The sequence below is a fragment of the Coffea arabica genome, unplaced genomic scaffold, assembly GCF_036785885.1.
Source record: "Coffea arabica cultivar ET-39 unplaced genomic scaffold, Coffea Arabica ET-39 HiFi ptg000035l, whole genome shotgun sequence".
Taxonomy (NCBI): Eukaryota; Viridiplantae; Streptophyta; class Magnoliopsida; order Gentianales; family Rubiaceae; genus Coffea; species Coffea arabica.
In genome coordinates this window covers 70,121-96,350 of record NW_027266183.1, presented here as the reverse complement: position 1 = coordinate 96,350, position 26,230 = coordinate 70,121, and the positions used below count along the sequence as shown (strand labels likewise).

General features: G+C 35.8%; 3 protein-coding genes and 1 pseudogene across 5 annotated transcripts; 1 reads left to right on the top strand and 3 right to left on the bottom strand.

Annotated features, from left to right (window-relative positions):
* Positions 1-351: 351 nt before the first annotated feature.
* On the bottom strand, positions 352-5,614 carry LOC113718676 (protein DETOXIFICATION 12-like; annotated as a pseudogene).
* A 4,310-nt stretch (positions 5,615-9,924) lies between these two features.
* On the top strand, positions 9,925-15,855 carry LOC140032744 (protein DETOXIFICATION 16-like). 3 transcript variants are annotated; one of them, XR_011836652.1, is made up of 9 exons: positions 9,925-10,965; positions 11,870-12,414; positions 12,661-12,747; positions 12,898-12,954; positions 13,134-13,372; positions 13,481-13,599; positions 13,690-13,776; positions 14,733-14,963; positions 15,620-15,855. XR_011836652.1 is itself a non-coding variant. In XM_072073504.1 (8 exons), the coding sequence occupies exons 1-8, from the start codon at positions 10,684-10,686 to the stop codon at positions 14,781-14,783; spliced, it is 1,467 nt and encodes a 488-aa protein (XP_071929605.1). In that variant the 5' UTR covers positions 9,925-10,683; the 3' UTR covers positions 14,784-15,142. The 3 variants fall into 3 exon arrangements, 1 of the variants encoding a protein (XP_071929605.1); XR_011836653.1 differs by having other exon boundaries at positions 10,834-10,965; positions 11,874-12,414; XM_072073504.1 differs by lacking the exon at positions 15,620-15,855 and having other exon boundaries at positions 14,733-15,142.
* LOC140032742 (probable CCR4-associated factor 1 homolog 9) lies at positions 15,468-15,782 on the bottom strand. The gene has a single exon (XM_072073501.1). The coding sequence runs from the start codon at positions 15,780-15,782 to the stop codon at positions 15,468-15,470; it is 315 nt and encodes a 104-aa protein (XP_071929602.1).
* Positions 15,856-20,135: 4,280 nt separating the features above from the next.
* LOC140032743 (histone chaperone ASF1B-like) lies at positions 20,136-22,677 on the bottom strand. Its single transcript, XM_072073503.1, has 3 exons — positions 22,421-22,677; positions 20,808-20,923; positions 20,136-20,701 (listed from the first exon to the last, which is right to left on the bottom strand). The coding sequence occupies exons 1-3, from the start codon at positions 22,527-22,529 to the stop codon at positions 20,342-20,344; spliced, it is 585 nt and encodes a 194-aa protein (XP_071929604.1). The 5' UTR covers positions 22,530-22,677; the 3' UTR covers positions 20,136-20,341.
* Between the last annotated feature and the right edge of the window lie 3,553 nt (positions 22,678-26,230).

The window sequence follows — 26,230 nt, the reverse complement described above, 5'->3', positions numbered from 1 at the left end:
ATTGTTTTTTTAAAATAATCCCTCAATAGTTTCATGTAAAGTGAAAAATGATAGGAGGATTATTTAAATACTAAATTAAATAAGGGTTTAATCACTTTACATAAAATTCTAGAGGAATTATGTTGATAAATACAAAATTACAGAGGGTTGGTTAGATATTTATATGAAATGATAGGAAGATTAAATAGATATCATAATTTCACCACACACGCTCCTGGAGCATGTCTCGGTCAATTGCCGTTACTGAAGATGCTTTCCATCTAACTTTCATTTTATATAAAACCACAAGAGGTAACCCATTTTTCAAACCTGAAGGGGCTCATGTAATATTATACAAATATACAGGGAATATGAGTAATTTGTGCTTTTTTTTTTTTATTTTTTTTTTTCAACAGCCTGAATCAGACTTTTGTTGTTTTATAAACCTAATCCCAGAAGCTGTAGTTTCTCATGTTCTAACAATATTTTGATAGTAAGGAATGGGAAGTACACTGGAAACGCTAGATGGAGAAGCTTATGTTTGGACTCGCTTATTTCAAATGGCAAACCTTAATGATAGTCCCCTGCTTGATAATTTTGTCTCAACACTTCTACCGAGTCATTATTCCTAACAAAAATTATCCTTAAACAGTAACGGTACAATGGTCCAGATAAACCTATTCTCAATTAGCAGGAGTAGATATCCTGTCATCAAATTGGTCCATCTTCAGCCGGAATTTTTTTCCTGGAACAGCCTCTCTTTCGCCTTTATTGCCTGCATAATAAGATATTGAAGGCTTTCGAGTTAATGAAGACAAATAAACAGTTTACGGATTTCAAATGGAAGTAGCTCAATGGAATTAAGAAAAAAGCCAGATAGCAGACCTGTTTTTCCCAATTTGTGCAAGCTGTTACTATGGATAGCAGTAGAGTTTGCACAGTGGCACCGGATAGGATTCCAATCCATAGACCTTTCCCTTCTAACTTTGCGACAAATCCTAATGCAAGAGCAATAGGAATTCCAACTAGATAAAATGATGCAAGATTGATATAGGCTCCTATATGCTGCCAGCCACATCCTCTAGCAACACCTGAAAATTTTAGTTGCATTATAAGGCAACAGTCCAACCTAGCCCCCCTCTTACCTGTTCCTTCTGATACAACAATAAAAAGAAATTAAGCAAAAGAAAGGAGTTCAAGAATTAACCTGAAAGGGTTCCTTGGAAACTGTCCATTACAACAGATAGACAAACAAGAGGAGCCATAATTGTGACATAATCCACAACTTCCTTGTCACCGCTAAGGACATAGCCAAATACGTGCCGGCTAGCAAAAAGGGCTGTATTCACTATTATCATCTCTGTGAAGGCAAGGATTACGGCACAAATTACAGGAATTCGAGCGCCTTCTGAGTTTCCTGCTCCTAACTCATTTGACACTCTGGTGCTGAAGAAAAACACGAGGAAAAGTTAATATCTGGATGTCTTCTTGTCATCGACAGATCATGAGGTAGGAGCGGATATTCACTTTGTCTTCAACATACCTTACAGCAGCAGAAAGTCCATATGGTATTGAATAGAGTGTCGAAATGGTACTGAGGCTGTTCAGAAAATTAAAACAAAACGTTAGATTCTCCCCTGAAGATTTATTTATTCGTCCCTCAATTTGTAGCTTCCAGGAGGCTTACACAGAACATACCATACAGACAGGACTGAAGTTTCAAGCTCCGGATTTGGCAGAAGGCCAGACGACAAAATCATAAGCTCATATGACCACCATTCAAGGCTGGAAATCATGCATAAACGCAACATCCTTTAGAACCTCAAGATGTTTCATTTCTAAGGCCAAAGAAAAAGAAAATTGGCAACATATCCAGAGATTACCAAATCATGACAGCAGACGGAATAGCAAAGCGGAAAAATTCTTTCACACCATGAAACATCTCCATTGAAATTGGAGCACGGGTTTGTGCACAGGAGGAACAGTAGCTCATGTACAAACCAAGGATAATAACATTGAACCACATTGAAACGTCCATAGCTAATGCAGCTCCATGGTTCTGCAATCCAGACTTATAGACAAGCACCCAAGAAAGAACTGTGTGGAAAACAATTGTGATGCAGGAAATTATGAACATGGGAAAGGTCAGACTTTGCATTTGAAAGAATCGAATAAGTGGCTGAAGAGTTGCATAGCCAAAGAGAGCAGGAATAAGCCATGTAGCAAATGTTCCAGCTTCATGTGAAATCAGAGGATCTTGTCCAACCAAAAATGAGTATCCGTCCCAAGTATATCCATATGATTGAGAGTGGGATACAAACAATGAGAAGACAAAATATTGCTGTATATGTCTGAGTTCCAAGTTTTTTATATTGCTGAGCTCCATAGGCTTGCCCACATAGAGTTTCCAGTGCACTTGCCATTCCTAACTGTTTTGACACATAAATAGTCCACTTCTGATTAGAACCATTTCAAGACTTTATCTTCCTCAATATATGCATGTAAATCAGAAATTACCCTAGGTCATGTCGTACACATTCTTGTCTTTTAATGAAAAATATTCATGTGTACTTAAACTAAAATCTTTACCAAGAACAGAATACTTCAGATCACATACAAAATGGCAGCACTAGTCTTGATAATTTTGCATCTTCCATTATGACTTACATGTTACCTGTTACCTCTTTCCTGCAACTCTTCCATTATCACTTACAAGATTTTAGCACTAGTCTTTGTAACTCTTTCTTGTGACCAAGGAGCTCTCTCAGGTAGGTAGGAAAATTATATTGTTTCGTTGAATTTCACATTTCCAAATTGGAAATTCATGCTCTTACGTCTTAATCTCATAGTACACATGACGGAATCAAAATTCAAAAGTTAACTATGTGCTCATCGTGTTGTCACTGAAAGTCAGATTGTAGTGACAAAAAACCCATCCTCCAGCAGAAAATGTAAATGAAGAAGAAGAATCAAAAGGGAATTTTCTTTTTTCAATTTTCTCTACTTCCTTTTTACAGCATATCGTTGTCCTTCCCTCTTATCAAAAAACCTTTGGAATTTGGATTATGAGGGACATGTGTAATTCCTGATATCTCGTGGTCCCTATCTATGAGACGCTAAATTTGACAATTCCCATTCCCTAAAGGCTTTGGTCATTGTTGGACCTTTGCCAAGAAATAAATTAATGAACGACAAAGACATCTGCTTGAGCAAAGCTCTTTGGCTCATGCTATGGAAACATAATATATCTTCAGTTGAAGTTTTGTCTTCTGGACCCTCTGCTGTACTAATGGAGGTTCAGCTTTTGTCCTTATTAGCATGACAGAAATATTTCCTTTGGTGACACTCGAATTAGCAATAATTGAATTTTCCATAAGCTCTATCAATGAGTTCAAAATTCTTGATGCATCCTCTCTCCTCCTCCTCCTCCTCAAGAAACGAACAAAATGAAAAGAAACGAAAAATATATGTTACCCAAAGTAAAAATTAATCAAGAACCTTTGCAGTTGGCAGAGGCAATTGCAGAGTATAATAAATGGCCGTACTCAAAACTTTTCTGCCTTTCCTCCTATTCATGTCTGCATTAATTATCACCGAGGAAAAACAATGCCTTATTAATTTTGATAGAGACATTCATTGTAGTATGGTAGCAAAATCAAACATATCCTTTCACTGATCATTGATCACACAAACATTAGAACATTAAATATCATAGCAAAATCTCAGAAATCCAGGCAAAGGGAGAGGAATGAAGAAAACAAAGAAGTTCATGATTATGAAGTCAAATCTTGATGGCAAGGTTGGAACTGGATTTAAGTCTTTTATCCATACAAGTCAGATTTTGTCAAGACTTCTATGCGTACAATCTGAAGAGTTCAATTTCAGGACGATTTGATAACATCGATTCGCTTCTTCCTCCACTAAAGTTGATGAAGCAGACAAAGAGTAAATGACAAAAATTGTCACCAAACTACTTAATATTGCACCCGTTTGATCACTTAACTTTTTTTTTTTGCCAAAAAAGTCACTCATCTCTTTAAAATGAGCCTCTTGGATTATTTCGGCGAGTTTAACACTTAATCCAACCAGAAATTAGCGATTTAACCAGTTAGTGTAGATTTTCAAGTACAAAAATGTCTAAAAATAATTACCCCAACTTTTTCACAAAAACACCTCAAACTTCAAGACTAATTTGTATTTTGATCAAGCTAAAAGGAGCTAAATGTAATTAAACCCGAAAAACCAAACCAACACCACCACCTCTTCTTCCTCCGCCGACCACCTTCCCGGCACCCAACCCAGCATCCCCTCCTTCACCATCACTCCCCTCCCAACCTCCACCGCCGTACTCTCCCACAACAGCAACCTCTCTCCCTCTCTCTCTCTTCCCATTCTACCCCCTCCTCCACCGTCACTCCCCTCCCCATCTCCACTGGGCCCCCCCTTCCCCTCCTTTTCCCCCAACCCCTCCTCCTTCTTCCTCTCCCACTCCAGCACTTCCACCCATCTCCTTCATGTCAAATTTGGTCGCAACAAGGTCGCGATTGAATCTGATCCAAATTTCGATCTTCAATTTCAGCAATGCCGATTTTCAATTTTCATCCATGGCCGATTTTCAGATGATTAAGGAGGCAATTATTGCAATTAAGGAGGCATAGCTAGATCGGGTCCCTACACGATTGTCCGCAAATTTCATAAAAAGAAGCAGAAGTTGCTGGCAAATTTCAAGTAGCTTTTGTCGGTTTAGTTGAAAAGGCATCTGGCATCGGAAAAACTATTTTTAAGGTGAATAATTCGTTCAAGCAGCCTGCTCCTGTGAAGACTACTATTGCCATTGTTGTCGCTGGTGAGAAGAAGCCAAAAAAGCCGTTGCTCCAAAGAAAGAGGCTGTGGAGTACTAAAAGTGAGATAAACTGCTTATAAGAAGAAGCCGAAGAAAGCAATTGTTTTGAGCAATCTACATTCACAGGTCATTTACTTGTTTCCGGTCACATTAAGAGCTAAACTCGTCGGAATGACCTAAAAGGATGGTTTTGAGAAGATGAGTGATTTTTTTTTGGGCAGAAAAAGGGTTAAGAATTTCAAAAAGTTTGGAGACTTTTTTGGCCATTTACAGTGACAGAAAACAAAACAGGAACGTCACACAGTGGTCGCATGTAAGTTTTCAATGTCTCTGCCTAAAGCTTAAAAATATTTGCAAGAAAACGTCAGTAAAAGCCTGGAAGAGGAACAAAAGAGAAGGAACTTACAAGAACGCTGAAGCCAATAACATTGCAAAAGGAAATGGCTATGGAGGAGCTAGAAAGTGAGAGTTCACCCAAGTGCCCAACCATCATCAAAGATATCATCGGGAGCAAGAACTGGGATAGAGTCACAGCCGCCATAGGTCCTGCTATGTAGCAAAGTCTCTTCTCGCTTCTTGGCCTATAACACCCCATGTCAGCCTTTCCCTCTTCACTTCTCTCTCTTTCACCAACAACCCTTCTTCCATTTTCTAGGTGTATGTGTATAGTTTCACTGTTTCAGAGCTTTCTTCAGCTCCAGAGCCAGCCCTCGTTAAATGGGGCAACGAATGACAGAATGAAACAGAGAGACTACAAAATAGTTAAATTGTACTTAGGAGTATATAGCTCTGACACGATGTTTTCAGGCTAGGGTAACCCTCTTTTTGGACCTCTACCAATCCTGAAACTGTTAAAGACTGTAACCAAGGGTCCGTTTGGATTGCAATTTTTTAAAGATAAATTGCTATATTTTTCATGGACACATTTTTCAATCATCTTTTTATATATCAAATCGCTAGATTAATTTTTCTACAAAAAATTAGAAAAATGCAATCCAAATAAAGCCTTAGCCTTCAGCGCCTTCCCTTCATCCCAAAGTAACAAGTTTGGGTTGAAGATTATTTGAATTTTTTTTTTAGAATTATCATGTAAAAATGTTTTTTGTGATATTATATATGTCATGTAAAGAGGTAATTAAAAATATAAAAAGAATAATTGAAAATGTGTTTAAAATGTTATTAAAAATATTATTCTGAATAATTTGATATCAAAACACACCCTATAAAAGGATATTGTATTGTTTGGGTCAGGAAAGCCAAAGCCCTGTTCTGAGATCATAGTATCAATTTTTTGTGGTAATGTTGCCAGAATAGATTTGCGTCCAGGACCTTGTAATTAAGGAGGAAAATGATTCATGACCATTTCTTGTGGGGCTCTTGTTAAAGACTCTTGATCATGTTGTCGGATGGTAAACGCCCGGTTCCGGAAGGTTGATGGTCAAGATTTTGTCAAAAAAAAAATGTAAGGTTCAGATTTGATCTTATATATCATTTTTCATATCATGTGTGAGACCCATAAAATTTTATTCTATAGTTACACATTGTGCAAAGTGAGTTATATCATGTGCAAACTGAATTACATCTTATGTAAAATGCACAAAACTGATTCATATAATTTCTTTGTTGACCGTTCCTATCCCAAATCCTAAAGGCCTTGGATTTGGGGCGGGAACGGTTTCCTGCAACTATTCTGAAAAGTTAATGGCCAAGATTTGGGCAAAAAAAATATAAGTCTAAATTTCATCTTATACGTCATTTTTTACACTAGTGTGTGCCCATAAAATTTTGTTATGTAGTCATGCGTTGTGTAAAATGAGTTTATATTATGTGTAAATTGAATTACATCTTATGCCAAAATACATAAAATGGGACCGGATGATTTCTTTGTTGACTTTTCCTACCCCAAATCCTTTTTTTTTTTTTTTTTTGTCAATCGTCAACCCTATTTCTATTTCAACTAGGAGGAGACCCAACTGGACCTATGGGAGGCCGATGGGGACAGAACCATCACCGGACCAGACGGGTGCCTAGATTTTTTTTGAAGAACCACAATTGTGACAAATTGGTGGGAGGCAAAGTTTAATGGAGAAAGAGATGGATAGCCACACGACCTCAACTTTAGGGCATTTGGATTTGGGATAGGAACCTTTAAGCCTTTAAGGGCTTTGGTGGGGTGGGGGTGGGAGGCAAGGGGTTCCTACCCCCAAATCCAAATGCCCTAAAGTTGAGGTCGTGCGGCTATCCGTCTCTTTCTCCATTAATGATCCTCATCCAATGTTTAGGTTGTTGGAATTTTATGCTCCTTATTTGTTTCATATACCATCGAAAACACATTTCTTGTGTGTTTGCAACAAATATCTTTATGATAACCAAAACGGACCTAAGAACTTAGGTTGACTTCTACATCAATGCTGCACCCCCGCTCGATTTTATTATGGATAATTTCAGAAACCTCAAAGGAGATTTTCTGAATATTTCACTGGCTTTTCTTAAGATTTTGAAATTTATACTGACCTCCTTTACGAAATATTATGTTGTAATATCTAGAATCAATCATTAATTAAAAAGTGATATTAGGAGAGAAAAATAATATGATATCACTATTACCCCCCTGTCTACTAAATTATTTAATTAATCTAATACTAGTCCAAATATTAAATAACACACTAGAATTTATTATTTATCATGGAAGATTAAATCATGTACGGCATCAAAAAGAGCATATTATTCTACATATTTCACTTAATGTAAGATTCAAATTGTTTTTTCAGTTACAAACTCACTGTCAAACATGATCAATAACAAATAATAAAAAAAATATGTAATCAAAATATTATAAAAAGCAAACATTAATATCATAAAAATCTCAACAACTAATTTTAATATATTGACAAGAATATTATAATGTTAAATTTTGTTCTGTAAAATATTTTGATTGCAAATTTTTTTTATTATTTATTATTGATCATATTTGACAATGGGTATGTAACAAAAAAAAATAATTTAGATCTTGTATTAAGTGAAAAATATAAATTGGTATACTATATTTTGTTGCTATATATGATTTGATTCCTAATGATAAGTAGCAAATTTTTGTATTTTTTTTAATGTGTGGGTTGTATTAAATTAATTAAATAATATAATAGACGAGAGGGCAATGATGAAATCATATTATTTTCTCTCTTCTAATATCATTTTTTAATTATTGATTGAATCTAAATGTTACGAGATAATTAACCTCAGGGAGATTAGTATAATCTTTTGAAACCTGGGAGGAGGCAGTGAAATAGTCAGAAACCTTAGGGGAGGTTTTTGAAATTATCCCTTTTATTCTTTGTGTTGTAACAGTTCTACCTCTGTAACGAGTGATGACAGACTGATTATATTGTATCCTCCCGGCCGGCCCCCTTTCATAATGGTCAAATATTAGATGATTCTTTCATTCGTAGTACAAGTCTAGCAGTTTTTTCTTTTTTGCAAAAATTGTGGAGTACCTGGACAAAGGTCCAAGCAAAAAGGACAAAGGTCCTATCATCTATACCGATGCATTAGCACCGAAGATTAGGGTTCACCCATTCTTTATCTATCCAAATGCTAAGAGCATATTTGCTAAGCTGAATAATGCTATCAGTCTTTTCTATGTTAACAAAAGAAAAAGAGCACTGTAAAAACAATCTACTGAGGGACTGTATGTCATCTATAACTGTTGGTATTCGACTGCCTTTGTGGCCTAATCTCTGAATGTACCCTAATAATTTCTTGTTTTCAATCTCAATTAGGATGTTCCTCTACTCTAGCCTTGGTTGGCTGCTTTTGTCATAGCCATCTTCACTGCTTCTGCCTGATCTTGCAATGAATCTCCAGTCTTCCTTTCTCTAATAATGCTTGCAGTTGTTCCGAGTGATTCCTTGCCATACCAACATCTGACTGATCTTTGAGCTGTTGGATGTGTACAAGTCTAGCAGGTGCTGAGGGAGTTTTTCGCACAGGGGAATGAATTCTTGGTTTCAGCAGACATAGTGGCTCTGCAACAATAAACACAACTGAAGTTTGGCCGATAAGAGATGGATTATGATTGCTTTGCAGAAAAGATTCTCACGTCTCATTGCTGAATCTGTATCACAGATTATTACCGATTTGTTTCGAGGAAATAAATTCAGACTCTCTTGTGCTTTATACCATTCTTGGTGACAGCAGGCATTGAGGTCAGCAGATTTCTTAAAACCAGATAAAATACATCTTTAAAGTGGCAAACCAATGCGTTGATCATTTGGCTAAACACGGAGCATTCAGCTTGTTTGCTGCATTGGTCAGTGATCACATTGGAGGGCCCTCCCGTCATCGCTATTTTGTGGTGAAACAATGATGAGAAGATCACAGGACTCTAGGATAAACTAGATAGCCTCTGTCTTCAGTTTTTACCATCTAAACCAAGAAATTCCGTCTTCCTTTTTCTTTCTTTCATCTCTATGCTCCATTTTCATGTCAATCTCTCATTGCATTAATGACCGGAGCGCTATTTTGTTCCACTGTCTCAAATAGCTTTCTGCAATTTGAATTGTGAATGGATAGTCAGTGAGATTTTATGTCATTTGCATGCCTATTTCATGTGCTTTGATTGAACTTTTCATCTCAAAACTTGCTCAACGACGTATGGATAAGCTTTTCTACTTGAAATGTATCAACACTGTAACTTGGCTAGAGATCAGCATATGCAAGTTACATTTTGATGCAGTACATGTGTATAGATGTATTAAAGAATTCATCCTAATGTCATCAGTAATGTTCTCTTCTCATATAAGTACAATTAATTGCTAGAATTATGTGATGTCTCCAGTTATACTTTTTCATGTTTATTACGCTAGTTTTTCAAGTTTGGTGCACTGGTTATAGAACAATAATATCAATCGATGTAAAGAACTCTTCCAGGTCATAAGAATTAAATTAAGGAGGAAAGAAGGGGGCTGGGCCACTTCCTGTTATACTTTATTATGTGGATTTGTTGTCATTTCTCTGAAACTTGGAAGTATCATCAAACACTTGGGCTCTTCCTTTTAATAGAAATCAAAATTTGCTGTTCACTTGACCATCCAAATCAAAATGCACAGGCGATACTCTTTTCTGCGGATGGGACGCAGTCCGCTAAAGAAACAGTTTGTCTCATCCAATCCAAGGCAATCCATATATTGACATTTTCTGCATTCATGGTGACAGAGACAAGTAGTATTACCCCAATTGTTTAAACTACATGTATCTCCATGATTGACAAGACGAATTATTTTAAAGGGTAATGAATGTAACTCAAGCATTAGCCTTGAACATCCTCAAAGGGTCATAATTATTAATTCTTGACAAGACAACATTAGGCTTTCGTATGGCCGAATCAACCGACAAGTGGCATGTCCAGCAGAAAATGCCAAAAAGTAAAGGACGAATTCCACTGGAGTTGGCGAAAGAGTTATCCTTCCCGATGATTGGTTGATCAGAGTGAATCACCTTGAATCTTTTCATATTTTCGTACTCTTATTACAATGATATCTTGCAGTGAAGATTACTATATGCAAAATGTCAATCTGACAAATATTCAATCAGTGCTTCTTTTTTTCTTTTTTTTCACCATTTGTAGGCTAAGATTTTCGTAATCTTGCTGTCTAAATCTTCCCAGCTGTAGTTCCTAATATTCTTCAGTAGCATTGCTGGATTACATTTTATACTTAAGTGGGAGCCACTGCCTTAATAATAAACCAATTAATACTTGAAATATGATTATCTCATCATAAATTGATAAAAGACTTGCAAAAGCAGTTAAAGAGAGAGAGAATCTTGACTGAAGAACATTATTGATTGGGAAAAGAAGGAGAATGGACAGATATGACTCGAGCCCTGTAGCCCCTTTGATCCCAAGCCAAGGCAGAAGCCACTGGATTGATAGAGAGGTATCTGAACAAGGTTGTTATAGAGGGGAGATTATTGAAGAAGTAAAGAGGCAGCTAGGACTAGCACTGCCTCTGATTGCAGTGAGCATTCTGCAGTACTGTTTACAAATTATTTCGATCATGTTTGTCGGCCATCTTGGGGAGCTGCCTCTTTCAAGTACTTCGATGGCTACTTCCTTCGCTTCAGTCACTGGATTCAACGTATTGGTAAGTCTATGTCCCTTCCAAATCTTTTTTTCATTTATTACCCTTTATTTTGTTTTTAGTTCAGCTCAAAGATTATCAAGAAAATAACAAAATTGGTGATGATTTATGTCTTCTTTAACTTAGATATTATAGTTAGTTACAAAAGAAACAGTAAATTCTATTATCTGGCTTTATTCGTCTGTCTTTTGCTTCAAATTCCATCAGCCTTGCGATTCAATTTGAAGTCATGACTAAAGTATTCCTTGTTTAATCATCATGTTAAGTAAAGATAGCAGCTTAGTAGCAGATAGCTATTTTAAACATGAAATTGGCAGTTCGAATGCCGCTATGCCAGCCTCGTGGATAAGTCATAGGAAGGTGTCATGGCCATAATCATCGATTTGTAGATTCATTGGCATGTAATGCATTGATGCCCATGTCCCTAATCATGTACTTCCAGAATTGCCGATCTTTGGTTTTGATATCAGAACCTGATTTAAAGAAGAAATCAAGAGGGATTTTTAAGGAATATTATAGTTTGTTACTAATAGATGAAAATTAGCTTCATGTTTTGCTCCACTGCAGAAAGCAACTTTCTCCACCCATAACTTGCATAGTTGCACTGAAGAGAGTATTGTGCACCCCCACACACACCCCCCCCCCCCCTTCTCTCTTGAATGAAGATATTAAACTCCTTAATTCAATGTACTATTCCAATAAGTACAACTTTAGTCAGTAAAAGTATAATTATAGCCTTGTCAAGGATCAAATTTCGTAGGCAGTATGTCACGTAAAGCATAGTTGCTATATATGTTATGACATACTACATGGTTTTTGTTGTCTCTAGTTGAAAGCCCAGAAACTTTTTCGATTTATCTCAGTGTTCACTAGCTCGGAATCTTGTATTCTAACAATGTTTTGATAGTTAGGAATGGGAAGTGCACTGGAAACGCTATGTGGACAAGCTTATGGAGCCAAACAGTATCGCATGCTTGGCATCTATACGCAGCGAGGGATGATAGTTCTTCTAGTGTTAAGCATTTTCCTTGCATTGATTTGGTTCTACACAGACCACATTCTAATAGTTCTTGGTCAAGATCAGGAGATATCTATTGAAGCTGGGAAATTTAATCGGTCAATGATACCAGGCCTTTTTGCCTATGCCCTCCTTCAATGCATCAACAGATTTTTACAGACTCAAAATATTGTGTTTCCTATGATGATGAGCTCTGGCATTACAGCGTTATTTCATGTTCTTTTATGCTGGTTTCTTGTGTTCAAAACTGGATTTGGAAACAGAGGAGCTGCTCTTGCAAATGGCATATCATATTGGGTTAATGTGTTTTTGCTGACGGTGTACATCAAGTTTTCACCAGCTTGCTCAAGTACTTGGACTGGCTTCTCTCAAGAGGCCTTGCTTGGTATCGTCAGTTTTATAAAACTTGCAATTCCTTCAGCTATCATGATTTGGTAAGTTGTATGGTATTGGCACCTAACCTAAAAACAGAGGATATTGTCATACTGAAGCATGTATAGCACTGTTTGGTGAGAAGCTTTTATGCATCTCCGAAAGGACCTTCCACGAAGCATGTGTACAGATCAAGGAACAATGGATGCATGTTTTTTGTTCCCCACCTTCTTTTTTGGTTATTCTATCATGTATCGCCCAACATTTTTCTTTAGTTGACAATTTATCATTATTTGTTTGAGCCACAGTTTGGAGTATTGGTCATTTGAGATGGTTGTTCTATTATCTGGTCTTTTGCCAAATCCAAAACTAGAAACATCAGTCCTATCTATCAGGTTTGTCTCTATTACTGAACTTAATATATCAGATTACAGCACTTGAAAGATGTTATACTAGCTCACATAAATAAAGCTTCAGGCGCACTTGAAAGACGTTATATACTAGTCTTTTCTGATTACATCAGTTGTTTTTTCTTGTTCTGACAGCCTCAATACATGTTGGATGGTCTATATGATCTCTGTCGGTCTTGGTGCTGCCATAAGGTTAGTAAACCCAATCAAAGTTCTTATGATGCTTTTAAGCTTTAACAATGACAGAAGAAAAAAAAGTTTTAACAATGACATTAATTAACGGATACCTCAAGGATCGAACTATTTTTCTTGATTACTGTTTTCCATGCATTTAGCTGGTTGAAAATGATTTTACCCTGTAATCATTTTAGTACGAGAGTTTCAAATGAATTGGGCGCTGGAAATCCACAAGGCGCGCGCTTAGCATTGGGTGTGGTAGTCATAGTGGCCCTTACAGAGGGCGCAATTGTTGGAACAACAACCATTCTGGTTCGGCATATATGGGGAAAGCTCTATAGCAATGAAGAAGAGGTGGTTAGATATGTGGCTAAGATGTTGCCTCTTCTTGCACTATCTGACTTCTTTGATGGATTCCAATGTGTCTTATCAGGTTGCTAAGTTTTGTTCTTACCGTAAAAGCATATCTTGGAATTTCTTTTTCATTGCCTGCTGTGGCAATCTCCAGAATGTTTCTTTGATGTTTGCCAATTACTTCTAGGGGCTGCAAGAGGATGTGGATGGCAAAACCTCTGTGCATTTATCAACCTTGGAGCTTATTATATTGTAGGAATACCTTCAGCTGTTCTGCTTGCTTTCTTCTTCCACATTGGAGGCATGGTATCCCCTTCCCCCACCCACTCCTATCAGTGGATGTTGAAAATTTTGTGCCTTTGACGATTGACACTTTCAAGTTTTAACTGCCTACAGGGACTTTGGATGGGAATCATATGTGGCCTTTCAGTGCAAGTTGTAGCACTTGTTACAGTAAACCTGTGCACTGATTGGGATAATGAGGTATGCCTTTGGCAGACATTTACTTTGGCATAACAAGTATTTCTTTTTGGATAATGACCAAATTAGGTGGAGTAACTTGTAACTAAATGTTTATTCTATATGCAATAAAATCCAACTTAAATTAGTATACAAACTGATTTCAGTTTTGTGAATTTCATAACTGTTTTGGCAAATAGTTAACTTTTAGCCAATATTCAACACGTTTCACAAAGTTAACATTGGTCAAGTTTGCGTTCTTTAGACAAATTTTGTCTCCCACAAAAAGCTGAGGAGTTTTGTTGATTGATAATCACAAGTTACCCACATTGAGGGATGGGGAAGAGGGTGTGGCAAGGATCATGCTGGATGGATTAAGAGGAACATGATGAGGGATAGGACTTAGGAGGGGTGATTTCAACCTCAGCTATGACTGCTGTCAAACCCTCAACAGAGATGATCAGTGGATGAAGTGGGATCAGAAGTTGTGGTAAGGGATCAGTCAGTCTAGCCTGGAGGTGTCCATTAATAGAGGATTGGTGTATTTGGATTATTGAGCCATTCTGGGAGGGTGGGAGTCAGACCAAGGCTCATATTGGAAGCTTAGCTGGGAAGGATGCAATCTTCATGCTTTGAGAGATTGGTAGGGTGGAAATCAGGAAATTCTGGACAGGTTGGAAACAGGAAAGGGAAAGGAATGGTTTGATAATTGTGGCAAAAAGTAAGAATTTCGAGGGACACTTAGTAGTAGGACCTGTGTCATACTAGTCTACTTTACCAGAGTATTTTGAGTATGGTCATTGGGTAAAGGACTTGGTACTTTTGCTTAACATACTCGAAATGATCTTCATCAAGAGGCACTATGTCAGTCTTGTCTCCTGCATTAACTTAATTGTGTTGTTATGTCACAGGGACTTGCCTATTTACTTCTTAACTTAATGACATTTTTTCTCCTTTTCCCCTTTTTGTCTGGTCTGTAGGCAAGAATGGCAGTGAATAGAATTCAAAGTTGCAGCATACCAGAGGAATAATCACCAGAACAAAAGGAAGTTAGTAAAAGAATCCCTAATTACTTCTAGAACTGTAATTATCAGATGGCACTTGCTTCACTGCGACAAAGGAAGCCCGTTTTCAGTTTTTTTGTTCTCCTGCTTCAACTTTCTTATCAAGTGGCAGTCCACGTCTGAAATTTGAGGAACGATAAAAGGAAGGTAAGCATCAACAGATTGATTACTGGTTACTTGAACAAATCTATCGAACATTCAGTTTTATAGATTGAGTCCCCTCCCGAAAAAAAAAAAAGAAACTGCTTTTAGTTATTAGTATATGAATATCACTTTTATCAGCATTTAAGATTCATAAATTTCATTGCACTCGATTAACCCCCAAATACGCTGCCACTTTCTCTAGGTCAACTTGCCAGCCCAATGGTTTAACAATTTCCTTGACATAAAAAACTAAAGTCCCAAGATAGATCATCACTAAGGCCATGAATCTAACGTGATTTTTCGACAAATCTTGCTGAGTTAGAACTTTGATAAGGTAGCCCACGTCATACGTGCTATGAAAGAACACCCACGTTAGTTTGCGAGGATCATACTCTCTTTTGCACCCTGTGAATGATCTTAAAGAAAATCCCAACCCTGATTCCATAAAAAAACTTGGCAAAATCTACAAAACTGATACCATGAACCAAATTCTTGACAAAATCAATTTCATGTGCTTTCAAAAGATTGAAATTCCCATATGAAATAACTATCAGTAACCAAATTAGGAAGCTTGCCACTCGAGTCTGATAGCGTAAGGCCCAACTGAGTAAGTTTTAGACTGTTGACATTCTCTTTCATCAACTGGTAATTTTCTTCAGGTGAGAGCTGGTGATAAGGTTCTTGGCTGCGAAATATTGTTCCTGGAAACTCTGTATCTACCGCTATGAAGCGATAAGTTGCAAGATTTTGCTCAATGATGGAAAAGTCTGCCCTTAAATTGTATGCATACAACTTTCTAACTACAATCAGCTTTCCCTCCATGATTCTCTCCCTATATAACTTCAAAATAATCCACAAAAATATAGAAAAGAAAAGAATGGGGATGCTTACGATACATAGTTGTAACCCATATATAGTTGTAACTTGTAACTCCCGGTTTCTGGTAAGTTTTCAAATCCTATTGGTCTTAGGATTACTAAAATAACTTTGTTTTTAAAAATTATTCCCATAATAATACACTTTTAAAACATATTCCCTTTATAATAACTTGTATAATCTACATAAGACTTTTCAAACTTTCCTTTATTTTCCCTTTTCAAAAGGCTTCCAATCTTTTCTTAATATAATACTTTACCTTTTCTTAGTCACTTCTAATCCTGATTAAATAACTATAAATCTTCTTACAAAGTAATATGGAACAAAACACCAATAAAAATTTATTCTATGTAGGTATATCTCACTAAGAATGGAAGGACTAAAAAAAGGAAAAAGTCACTTGACAACAATTGATTGTACAAGGATATATCTTTGTAGGAAGGGAGGAAAAAAAGGATATATCTTTGTAGGAAGGGAAGAAAAAAAAAGGAAAATGTCAACTCAAAAGCTAGAAACCGATATATGGGAATTTTTATGGGGATAATATTGGAAAAAAATTGAAAACCATGTCTTGAGTGCTTGATCAGTGGTGCATTAAATTTAGACAAAAATATCAAGACAACCAAAATGCTTGAAATAATTTGTATGGTCATACAATAATAGATACCACCTTGATAACAAAAGAAGAGGAAAATGCATGCCCAATTTCAAAATCTTTTTTTTGCTTAAAAAATAATCATCCTATTACCAATAGTAAAACAAAGGCAAATAATTTACCCCATTAAAATTCTATATAAAGAACACTAATTTGTAACAATGAAGTTTGGAATGATTATCATTATTTTTAAGTAGATTCAGTGCAGCACATTTAATAAAATTTCTCCTATAATGCTGAAAAAAAAAAAGAAAAGAGTATAGAATAAAGATGGGTATCGTGTAGTTGTAGAAGTAGAAATTTGATTCAATATTTTGCACTAGAAATCCATGTAGCATCAAATACATTAGAAACGGTATATTATTTCAATTGTGTTATCTTGGGAATATTTTTCTAGAACTGAATTACTTTAGCAAAAAACTCCTATGTCAATTAACATTAACGCTCTGTTTGTTTGACAAGAAAGTTGTGCAAAAAAGTACGTCGCGAGAAAAGTAAAGTAAAGTGATGTAAAGAAAAAGGAAACTAAGTTTTCTATATGTGTTTGATAGACAAGAAAATAGTCTAGGAAAATTTGAATTGTTGTGTTTGGTTGACAGGAATGTTACAGGAAAAGTGAGGGAAGATATGATTCTTGCAATTTTTTCCCGTTTTTTTGACAAGAAAGCAGTAGGATCCATAAGAACAAATTTTCCCATGACTACCAAGTTTCTAGCAAAACTCATCCAGCAAAACTCATCCAGCAAAAATCATGGGAAAAACAAGTCATGGGAAAATCTCAACGGATAAATTTTTTTGAATAACTATGGAACAATTTAATAATGCTACTCAATCACATTAAGACAAGCAAAAAAATTGAATATGAACTGCTGAAATGGATAAAAGCTTGGTGGACGGTCTTGCCATTCAATGCCACGAAGGAAATAAGTCATGCAATAAAAGATTCAAATATGTAGCATATGTTGCTGCCGGCTAAAGCTTTGAAAAAAGAATTTAATATTGAAGTCAACAAGAATAATGTGATAAATTGTATGAAAACAATCAAAAGGGGTTATAGAGACATTGAGCAAATGTTGTCTCAAAGCGGATTTATTTTTAATTCCACAACGAAGAAAGTGGAATGCACAGATGAAGTATGGGAAACATATGTAAAGGTAACTCATATTCTATATATTCTAGTTATGTTTATTTATTAAAATTATTCTTAAAGTTTACATAATTTTATATATTCTTTTTATAGGCACGCCCAAGAGTAAAAAATTTAAGACATAAATGCATTGAAATGCTTGAAGAATTGGGAATCGTTTGTGGAAGTGATGCAGCAACTGGTGAATGATATCGTGGCGGTCCTGATATCAATGCAAAACAAATGAGAAAGAATGGAACCATAGATGAAAATGAGTTGGAAGATGTGGTGGAAGTAGATGAAGGTGAATATAACAGTCAAATTAAGGAAACTCCCCAACAAATTGCTGTTAAGGGGCGCTTTATCCTCAAACACAACTGATAAGGATGAAACTTATTGTGCAAAAAATGTCAAAACCTACATTCAGACCATGAATACAGTTTTATCAAGTATCAAGCAAATGGCAGAAGCAATTGATAGAAAAAATGAACAAGCATTTATCAATCCATCTACTTTGCTTAATGACATAAAGGCAGTTGATCGAAGGTTTGAATGAAAATTGTGTTTACGAAATTTTTGAGAATCTTGTGACGGATGAGACTAAAGCAAAGATATTTTTAACTTATCCACCTGATAAGATAATTATATATTTAAAGAGGCATTATAACATTGGCGGTTCAAACAGGGTTGATGATGAATTGATGATGACAACTACAGGGAGGATTTCTTAAATTCCTTATGAAAGTCTGAGTCTCATTAGGATAGTAACTAATAAGAATTTCCAATTCATTAATAAAAAAATAATTTTTAGTTTATTGACAGTGATGTATTTTTGTGTTTTCTTTATTTTTAGGGTTTGACTTTGAATAAATTACTTAGATGCAATAGCATAAACGTCAATGCATTCAACTTTATTTTCATGTTAGTTTTTTATTTTTTTTTTGAAATAATTGTGCAATTAAATATGTTATTACTTATTTTTTATGCTCCTTTTAGTTAATATTTTAGCAAATGAATGTATTTTTTTATTTCAATGTATTAGTCTCTAATCAATGCACTAGTACTTCCATAGTATCTATCCAAGAAGTTTAAACAATGCTTCACTTTCCTTGCAACTAAACACTATCTAAAAGAAACGAAAGAACAAATAAATGGTGGGAGCCACAACCAAACACTATCTAAAAGAAACGAAAGAACAAATGAATGGTGAGAGCCTATACATGGTTTATATATATACATATACATATATATAGTGCCTGGTTTCCTATATGGTAAGTTTCTAAATCCTGGTTGGCATAGGAATATAGGATAAGTCTCTGGTAATAAGCGCTAGATACCAAAACGTGACAAGATGTTGTATATGGTAAAGACCATGCCACTAATTTATTCACTCTCATACGATTAGTACAATTAATCATGAACCAAAAATGCAAAATAAATTTGGAATGCATTATAAAGTGTCAAACATGTGAGGCAATTAATAAGTTCTTGAAAATTGTAATCAATTAGAAAATGTATCCTAATTTTAATTTGTGTTAGAATAATCTTTCTTTTCTTTTTGTGTGTGTATGTTAGATTAATCTTACACAATGGCTTTTGTCAAAAAATTAAGAGAAAAATTGTGTAGATAATTTCCTCATAATTCTTTGGAAAATCAATCTAAGCTATCTACCATTCTAAAGATTAATGAAAACAAGGTCGTACCTAGTTACATCTGTAAATAAGTTGTTCAGTGCCAACATAAAAAGGAAAATTCAACACGGTAATTTTTTTTTCCCCCGGATATGATAGACTTATTCCTACTCTATACTATAAGGAGAGGCTTGATCCAACGGGACTAGGGGGGAATTTGGGGGGACTGAACCACCACCGGTTTAGATGGGTGCCTACGCATCCGTTGATGAAACATTCCAGGAAGCCCTGAATTTTTAGAATATAGACCAAGAGATTCGACCCCTTGACCTACATCCAAGTAGAGCCTTAAGGCTCTCTTGATGGCCAACTATGGTTTTAAACACGCCAATTACTCTATAACAAATTTTACTTTATCCTCAACTGAAAAAAGAAAAAAGAAAGGAAGAGGCGGGGGGAGGGGGATAACCAATGTCGGATTGCTAGTTTTTCTTAACGGTTTTGAGCATCAATTTTTTCCTTCTTTTTTTTTCACTTTGTATCGTCTTTAAAGATCAAAACTAAATATGAGAACATATTGCATTCAGCTGTTAGGGCCAAACCTAATAAATCGTTAAGGAAGTCTAAGGCTGTGAGTAATGGGAGTTTAAGAGAGTCCCTTTTGATACTTTTGCTGAGTTACTGCACGTTGTTTGTGCAAAAGAGAACTTCAAATGGGAATGGGAATGGAAATACACGTTGTTTGTGCAAAAGAGAACTTTAAATGGGACTTTTGTAGATTGATCGACATGAGCTAGGAGATTTTTAATGGGAATGGAAATGCTAGATTATACCCACCATCATTCCCCACTTGAAGGAGATTGTGACATTATAGTCCACAAAAAAATTGTCAAATTGACAGGTGAATTGAACAATTTCGCTGGACACCCTTAAAGTATAATAATGAAGGACAAGTTGGATAGCAATCCTTGGAACAGCTACTGCAGGTGCTTTCTTCCTGCAATAAATTCAGATGGTAGAACTAATGTGCCCAGATTTTTTGTAACTTGAACATTTGCTGAAGACATCTAGCAAAAATCTCAGTGCTCGGACTCAAGGAAGTTGCACCTCAGAGTGATGATCAGGCGATGAAACTTGTTCTTCCACATGAGTAATGCCTGTAGCAGTGTCAGTAGAATATTCCTGGGGCTGTTCACCATTATCATCGTTATGGGGATAAAAATTTATTGGAAACTTTGTAACTCTGGGCTTGTCGACCAGAATGTTCCTTTGAAGCCTGTCAATCAAAACCTTTTGAGGTGGCTCCTCTCTTAGCTGCTCATCATCATAGTCATTGTTAACATAATATCCCACTCGAACAAATTCTTGTCCAACATAAGAACATGTCAGCAGAATTACTGTGACACCAACAATATCCTCTTCACGAATTTTCGCTTGGTCGGGTGGATCTGCCTGTCTCACACAATGGGAAAACCAAAAGAAGCAGAGTAAGAACTAAGCAGAAGCAATCCAGAGGAAAGGTCAACTGCTGAACTTCCTAGGAGAGGGCTTAAGTTACCTCAAAAACAAATCGATACTTGCCAACATTAATTGGTCCAACAAGTGCACTCTCTAGTAGCTGGTCATATGTTTCATCCTCAGCAGATCCTACATAAGTTAGCTTCCATTCCAAATCTACAAGTTGACAAAAATTAGAAGATAGAAAACTATAGTTACATTAATTCTTGCAATTACAACCATAATTTTCGTGGTAGGTCAAAAAAAGAGATAAGAGAAGTTCGCCCAAGTATCCAAACTGCTGAGACAGTACCACTTACACGCATATGGTTTCACGTATTGAGAGCATACTCCCTTAGAGAACCCCTCAAACCCCAACCAACCACAAAAAAAAAAAAAATCCTCAGTTACACTATATTTGAATTCTATATTGGTTCTCCTCTACACAGACAACTACTTCTGTTCACTTTTGTAATGCGATAATAATTCATTTCAGACAAACTTGATTCAAAAAACCAACTTAACGAGTGTCAGACGTCCATTAAAGTGCACACTCCATATCATCAGAAATAATGGCAACAGGTCGTATACCTCCTAAGTATAGAAGAATAGCTTCTAACTCCACTGTCATCAGAAATTTACACTAGATCCTCGATTACGTGGTAACGAAAGAGTTAGCTCTACTTGCTGACTGACTGAAGTAATACTTCAATGACAAGTACTAAGACAGCTTCACAAGCATCTCTCTAATGAATGAAGAATATCTGGGCTAATATAATTTCATTTTCATACAAAAGGTGCAACGAAAAACAAAATTTGCGGTATTATTACCAGCCCACTGAACCCCATTCCAAGCCTTTCCATACATGAAATAGCTATTTCCATTGGCTCATTTCATAAAACCAGTACAAATTGGGTGACAAGCAGACAACATGCTGTCTACTAAAAAAGCATGTCAAGGCTTATTCTTATACATTCTTCATACTTGGGATTCACCAACAAGAATTCATTAGTTTCCCTGCGAAGTCAGCATACACTTGCAAGATAGAGCAAGCAATCTCTAGCCTAGGGATTGTTTTCTTCGTTAAACAGATATTCAGACAAAATAGACTTCATGAAAGCACACGAAACCACCAGCAATTAAACCCCTGGTTAACTTACATGCCCTGAACTTTCCTATATACGAATCTGATTAACAACATATTTAGTATCCAGAAACCTTTTACAGCGTTAGCACATGATAAAACCTTAGCAAACTTCCACCTCAATATGAATAAAGGCTAATAAGCACCTAAAAATATTATTCAAAGAAATGCATTATCATGGCAATTGGTACAAGCGATAAGCTAATCCAATTAAACTTCATTTATTCAAATTCTAATTTGTTCAGCTAGTCTCATTACATATTAGACAAAATTTCTTACCATAAATACGATAACTAAACTAGATATGAAAAGAAAAATCAACAGTCTCAAGGAAAGTAAGCCTCAATTGAAGGTTCTGCAAAAGGGTTCCTTTTTCAGGCATCAAACCTCATCACATAGCCTCGATTCACAAATATCAACACGTCAAATGCACAAATGCATAAATAAGCAAATAATCTTGCAAATAACAGAAAAAACGAGATAAATAAGCATCTGTGAGGAAATTGAGGAAGGTAGACAGAAAGGTTACCATCTTTGAGGGGAACCAAGCATTCGTAGGAGATTTCAAATTGGAGAGGGTTCAAAAATGGCGCCGGATTACCCAGAACTGTGACATCTGTGATATTGACAGCGCTCATTTCTTCGTTTTTCCCTAAAATGAAAGCTAGCTCCTCTGCTTATTGCTGAAATTTATCTTGTTTGAGGAGAAAAATCGGATTTTTTTTTATGAGAAGATGAAAATCCCAATTGTAGAAGGTTATGAAGCGAATTCCAGATAGGGATTTTAGATTGAAATCAACGAGGCATTCAACTTGCTTTACGAATTCTTGTTTAATTGTTATGGGATTTTGGCGGGAGTTGCAGCTTGCAATTGAGAAAAAGTGCCCGCCAAATCCAAGCTGCATGACTAAAAATGGGCCGGATTGGGTCAAAAGTAGATGGTCTATGACTTGGCTTGATTAATGTTTTTGTTTTGGACATGGCCAATTACTGGCCTGGGTCACAACACATGTTGTTTGGTATGAAATAATCCACAGAGTCCAATAACATGTTTAGGTTCTCTACTAATTGTGCTTTATGTTCTAGAAAGTCGGCCATGCTTGGATTGCTTGTTTCCGTCGAAAAATATTGTCGTTTTCCGTGATCACATTTCTCTATTATCTTTTTCTCTCACATTTATCAAATCGCTATAGTAATTTTTCCATGAAAAATGACAGAAAATGCAATCCAAACACAACCTAAATTTACAATCCTTCATTTTAACTTTTTTTTCCATAACATTTGTATGACAATCCATCATTTTAATTTTTTTTCCGATAACGATAACCTTTGTATAACTTATTTTATAGGGAGACTGTGTAAGTGGCTAGCAGGTATATAGATTTGGCTAGACCAAAAGAGTATTTTGACACCTCCTTTAAATTTTTTTCACTGTAAGTGAGGTTCGAATTTTCGACCTATAACCCGAGACTACTAGATCCAGTGGTTCTTCATTTTAACGTGCAATTTAGACTTTTAATGTCTTTCCTTCACCCTTCCCATTTCAGCTACTAGGTCCAGAATTTAAACCCAAAATCTGACAGCAATTAGACCAACTTCAGTGGCTGACTTTTAATGTCAACCATGCAAATCCAACATGCCTTCCCTTGGAGCACTCTCTTTGTGTTTGGATTGCATTTTTCATGATTTTTCATGGAAAAAATACTGTAGCGATTTGATGTATGTGAGAGAAAAAGGTAATAGGAAAATGTGATCACGGAAAACCGCAATCCAAACAAGGCTGCTTGCAAGAACTAAGGGAGATCTCTAAAGCTTTTAATTCTAATCATTCAAATGTTTTTATTAAGAAACCCACATTAGTTAATTGGTCTTGTTTAGGTATTACTGAGTTCTTTGGCATAGAATATCCTAAGAGTCTTGGAACACGTTTAGGTACTACTAGTCGTGTTTCATAGCCTAGAAAGTCTAAATTTACCGTTCCTGCCTTCATTGTTGGATTTGGGGCAGGAACGGTCATCAGGCGAATCGTCATTGAGCAGTTCACAGCCAAGATTTGGCCAAAAAAAGTTGTACGGTTCAGATCTCATTTTGTACCTCGTTTTTAACAACATGTGTGGGATCCACAAAATTTTGTTCTAAAATTACACGTTGTTGAAAGTAAATTACACTATATACAAACAGAGTTACATCGTATGCAAAATGCACTTAAGTGCAACCGTTCCCGCCCCTGGTTCTTCATTGTTAACTGGCACTTTATAGGACATTCAATGACTTTTTCTTTACTTTTTTTTCCTTCCACCCCTCTTCATATCCTTTCTACTCCAAATTGCTAGTTCCACAATTTGAACCTTAAACCTAACAGCAAGAATTATCCTGAAAATGTATTTCGTATAGTTCTAGTGTACCCATCGTTCATACTTCATACTTTAGTCCGCTGGCTGGCATATGCACAATATAGAGATAGGAGCAGGGTTCAGCCGAATAGGAAGCCTTACAGCTAAAGTGAACTGAGAGTTGGGAAAGGTCTCCTCTAGTTGCGTATCCTAATCCCAATAGAGCTCTTCCTGATTATCTGGGCAACTCAAGTGGTTTGACTTTTAATGTCAGCTATGCAAATCCAGCATGCCTTCCTTTAAAGCACTGTATCTTTGTTATTCCTAGTATTGTCGAGTACACATGGATAGCAAACTAACCTTTGCTATCATTCCAATGCTTTTATTAATGAACCCCCGTTGGTTAATTGGTCTCGTTCTCCTCTAGGTACACTGAAATTGAATACGGATGGTGCTGCTTAAAGCAGCCCAAGAGAGGCTAGACTTATTCTGGGATGATCGAGGAAAATGGATAAGCAGCCATCATGTTTCTATTAGAAAATCTTTCGAGTCTTATGGCTGAACTCTAGAGTATATTAGGGAGGGCCTGCAAATTGCTTGACATAAAGGATTGAAGAAGTTGATATTGAATCAGTCTCACAAGTTGCTCCCTTAACAAGAAGTTGCAGCATCTTATCCAAGAGACAGAGCACTTGTTCAAGATTGCTTCACCCTTGCTGCTGCATTTGATATTGTGATTCAACAGAGACATTCCTAGAGGCTAATCAAAGAAATAGCAAATGAGTAATCAAATGTGTTGGATTTAACCTTCTGTTACTAGCTACGTACCAAACTTGTTCCAAGTGCGCAAGAATTTTTTCCTGAAATCTTGATGTGACTTTAGCAGTAGTGCATAAGAAGTGCATGCAGAAGTTTGAAATTCTCGACTGCTTTGTAAACCAATCAAATGCAAAAAAAAAAAAAAAAAAAGGAAGCTGATTTTCCTGTCATCTGCACCATCAAATGAGGAATATTTCTTTCTGAGATACCGACCAAATAACCAATGGACAAGGGGATGATGCTTCAGAGTTCAGATGGCTCGAACGAACTATGAGATTGCCTATTGTTTTCTTTTAAATCATGGACACGCAAACAAATTCATCACAATACTGCTAGACCAGTGGATATAATCTAAATCCAATTTTTTCTCCGTTGGTCAATAAAGAGGGCATATAGAATATGAGTACATCTTATATACACGGACAGTGTATATATTATCAAGATTGGATGCATGACACATAAATAAAATTTGAATTTTAAATTTAAATTCAGATGAGTTGTCGTGCATCTGATGATGATGATGTATAAACTGTCAGTGTATAAAAGATTAATCCATAAAATATATGAGCATAAATGAATTAAGATAAAAAGAAAAATTGTAGACCTGAAACTATTTGTCTTTAAGTCCTACAAGAAAATTACTTTATACCTCCAAGATTTTGCCTTCGAAAGAAATCCTTCTATTCTTGATCTTATGCTTGCTCTAATGCTTGTATATATATACTCAAGCTACATTATCATAAAAACCATGAATACATTAAAATTGATGACATCTCGTGATATCTTACTGTGTTTGGTTGTTTCTCTCTTGTAATTTGCAATGCAAATTCTGTAAAGTTATCGACCACTATTAGGGCAACTTGTAAACATGACCATGAGGCATGAACTACACTAGAATTTAGAATTACTAGGACAAAATCCCCCCTAAAAGCAAATATATTAAGAAAAAGAGCAGTATGTGATAAACCTAAATATATACTATATATGGCATATATATATATATATATATATATATATATATATATATATATATATATATATATATATATATATATATATATATATATATATATATAATATATATATATATAATATATATATATATATATATAAATATATAAAAAGATTATCAAGGTAATTAATTGGATTTTTTTTACTGCACATAACATCTCATAACTCATAAGACT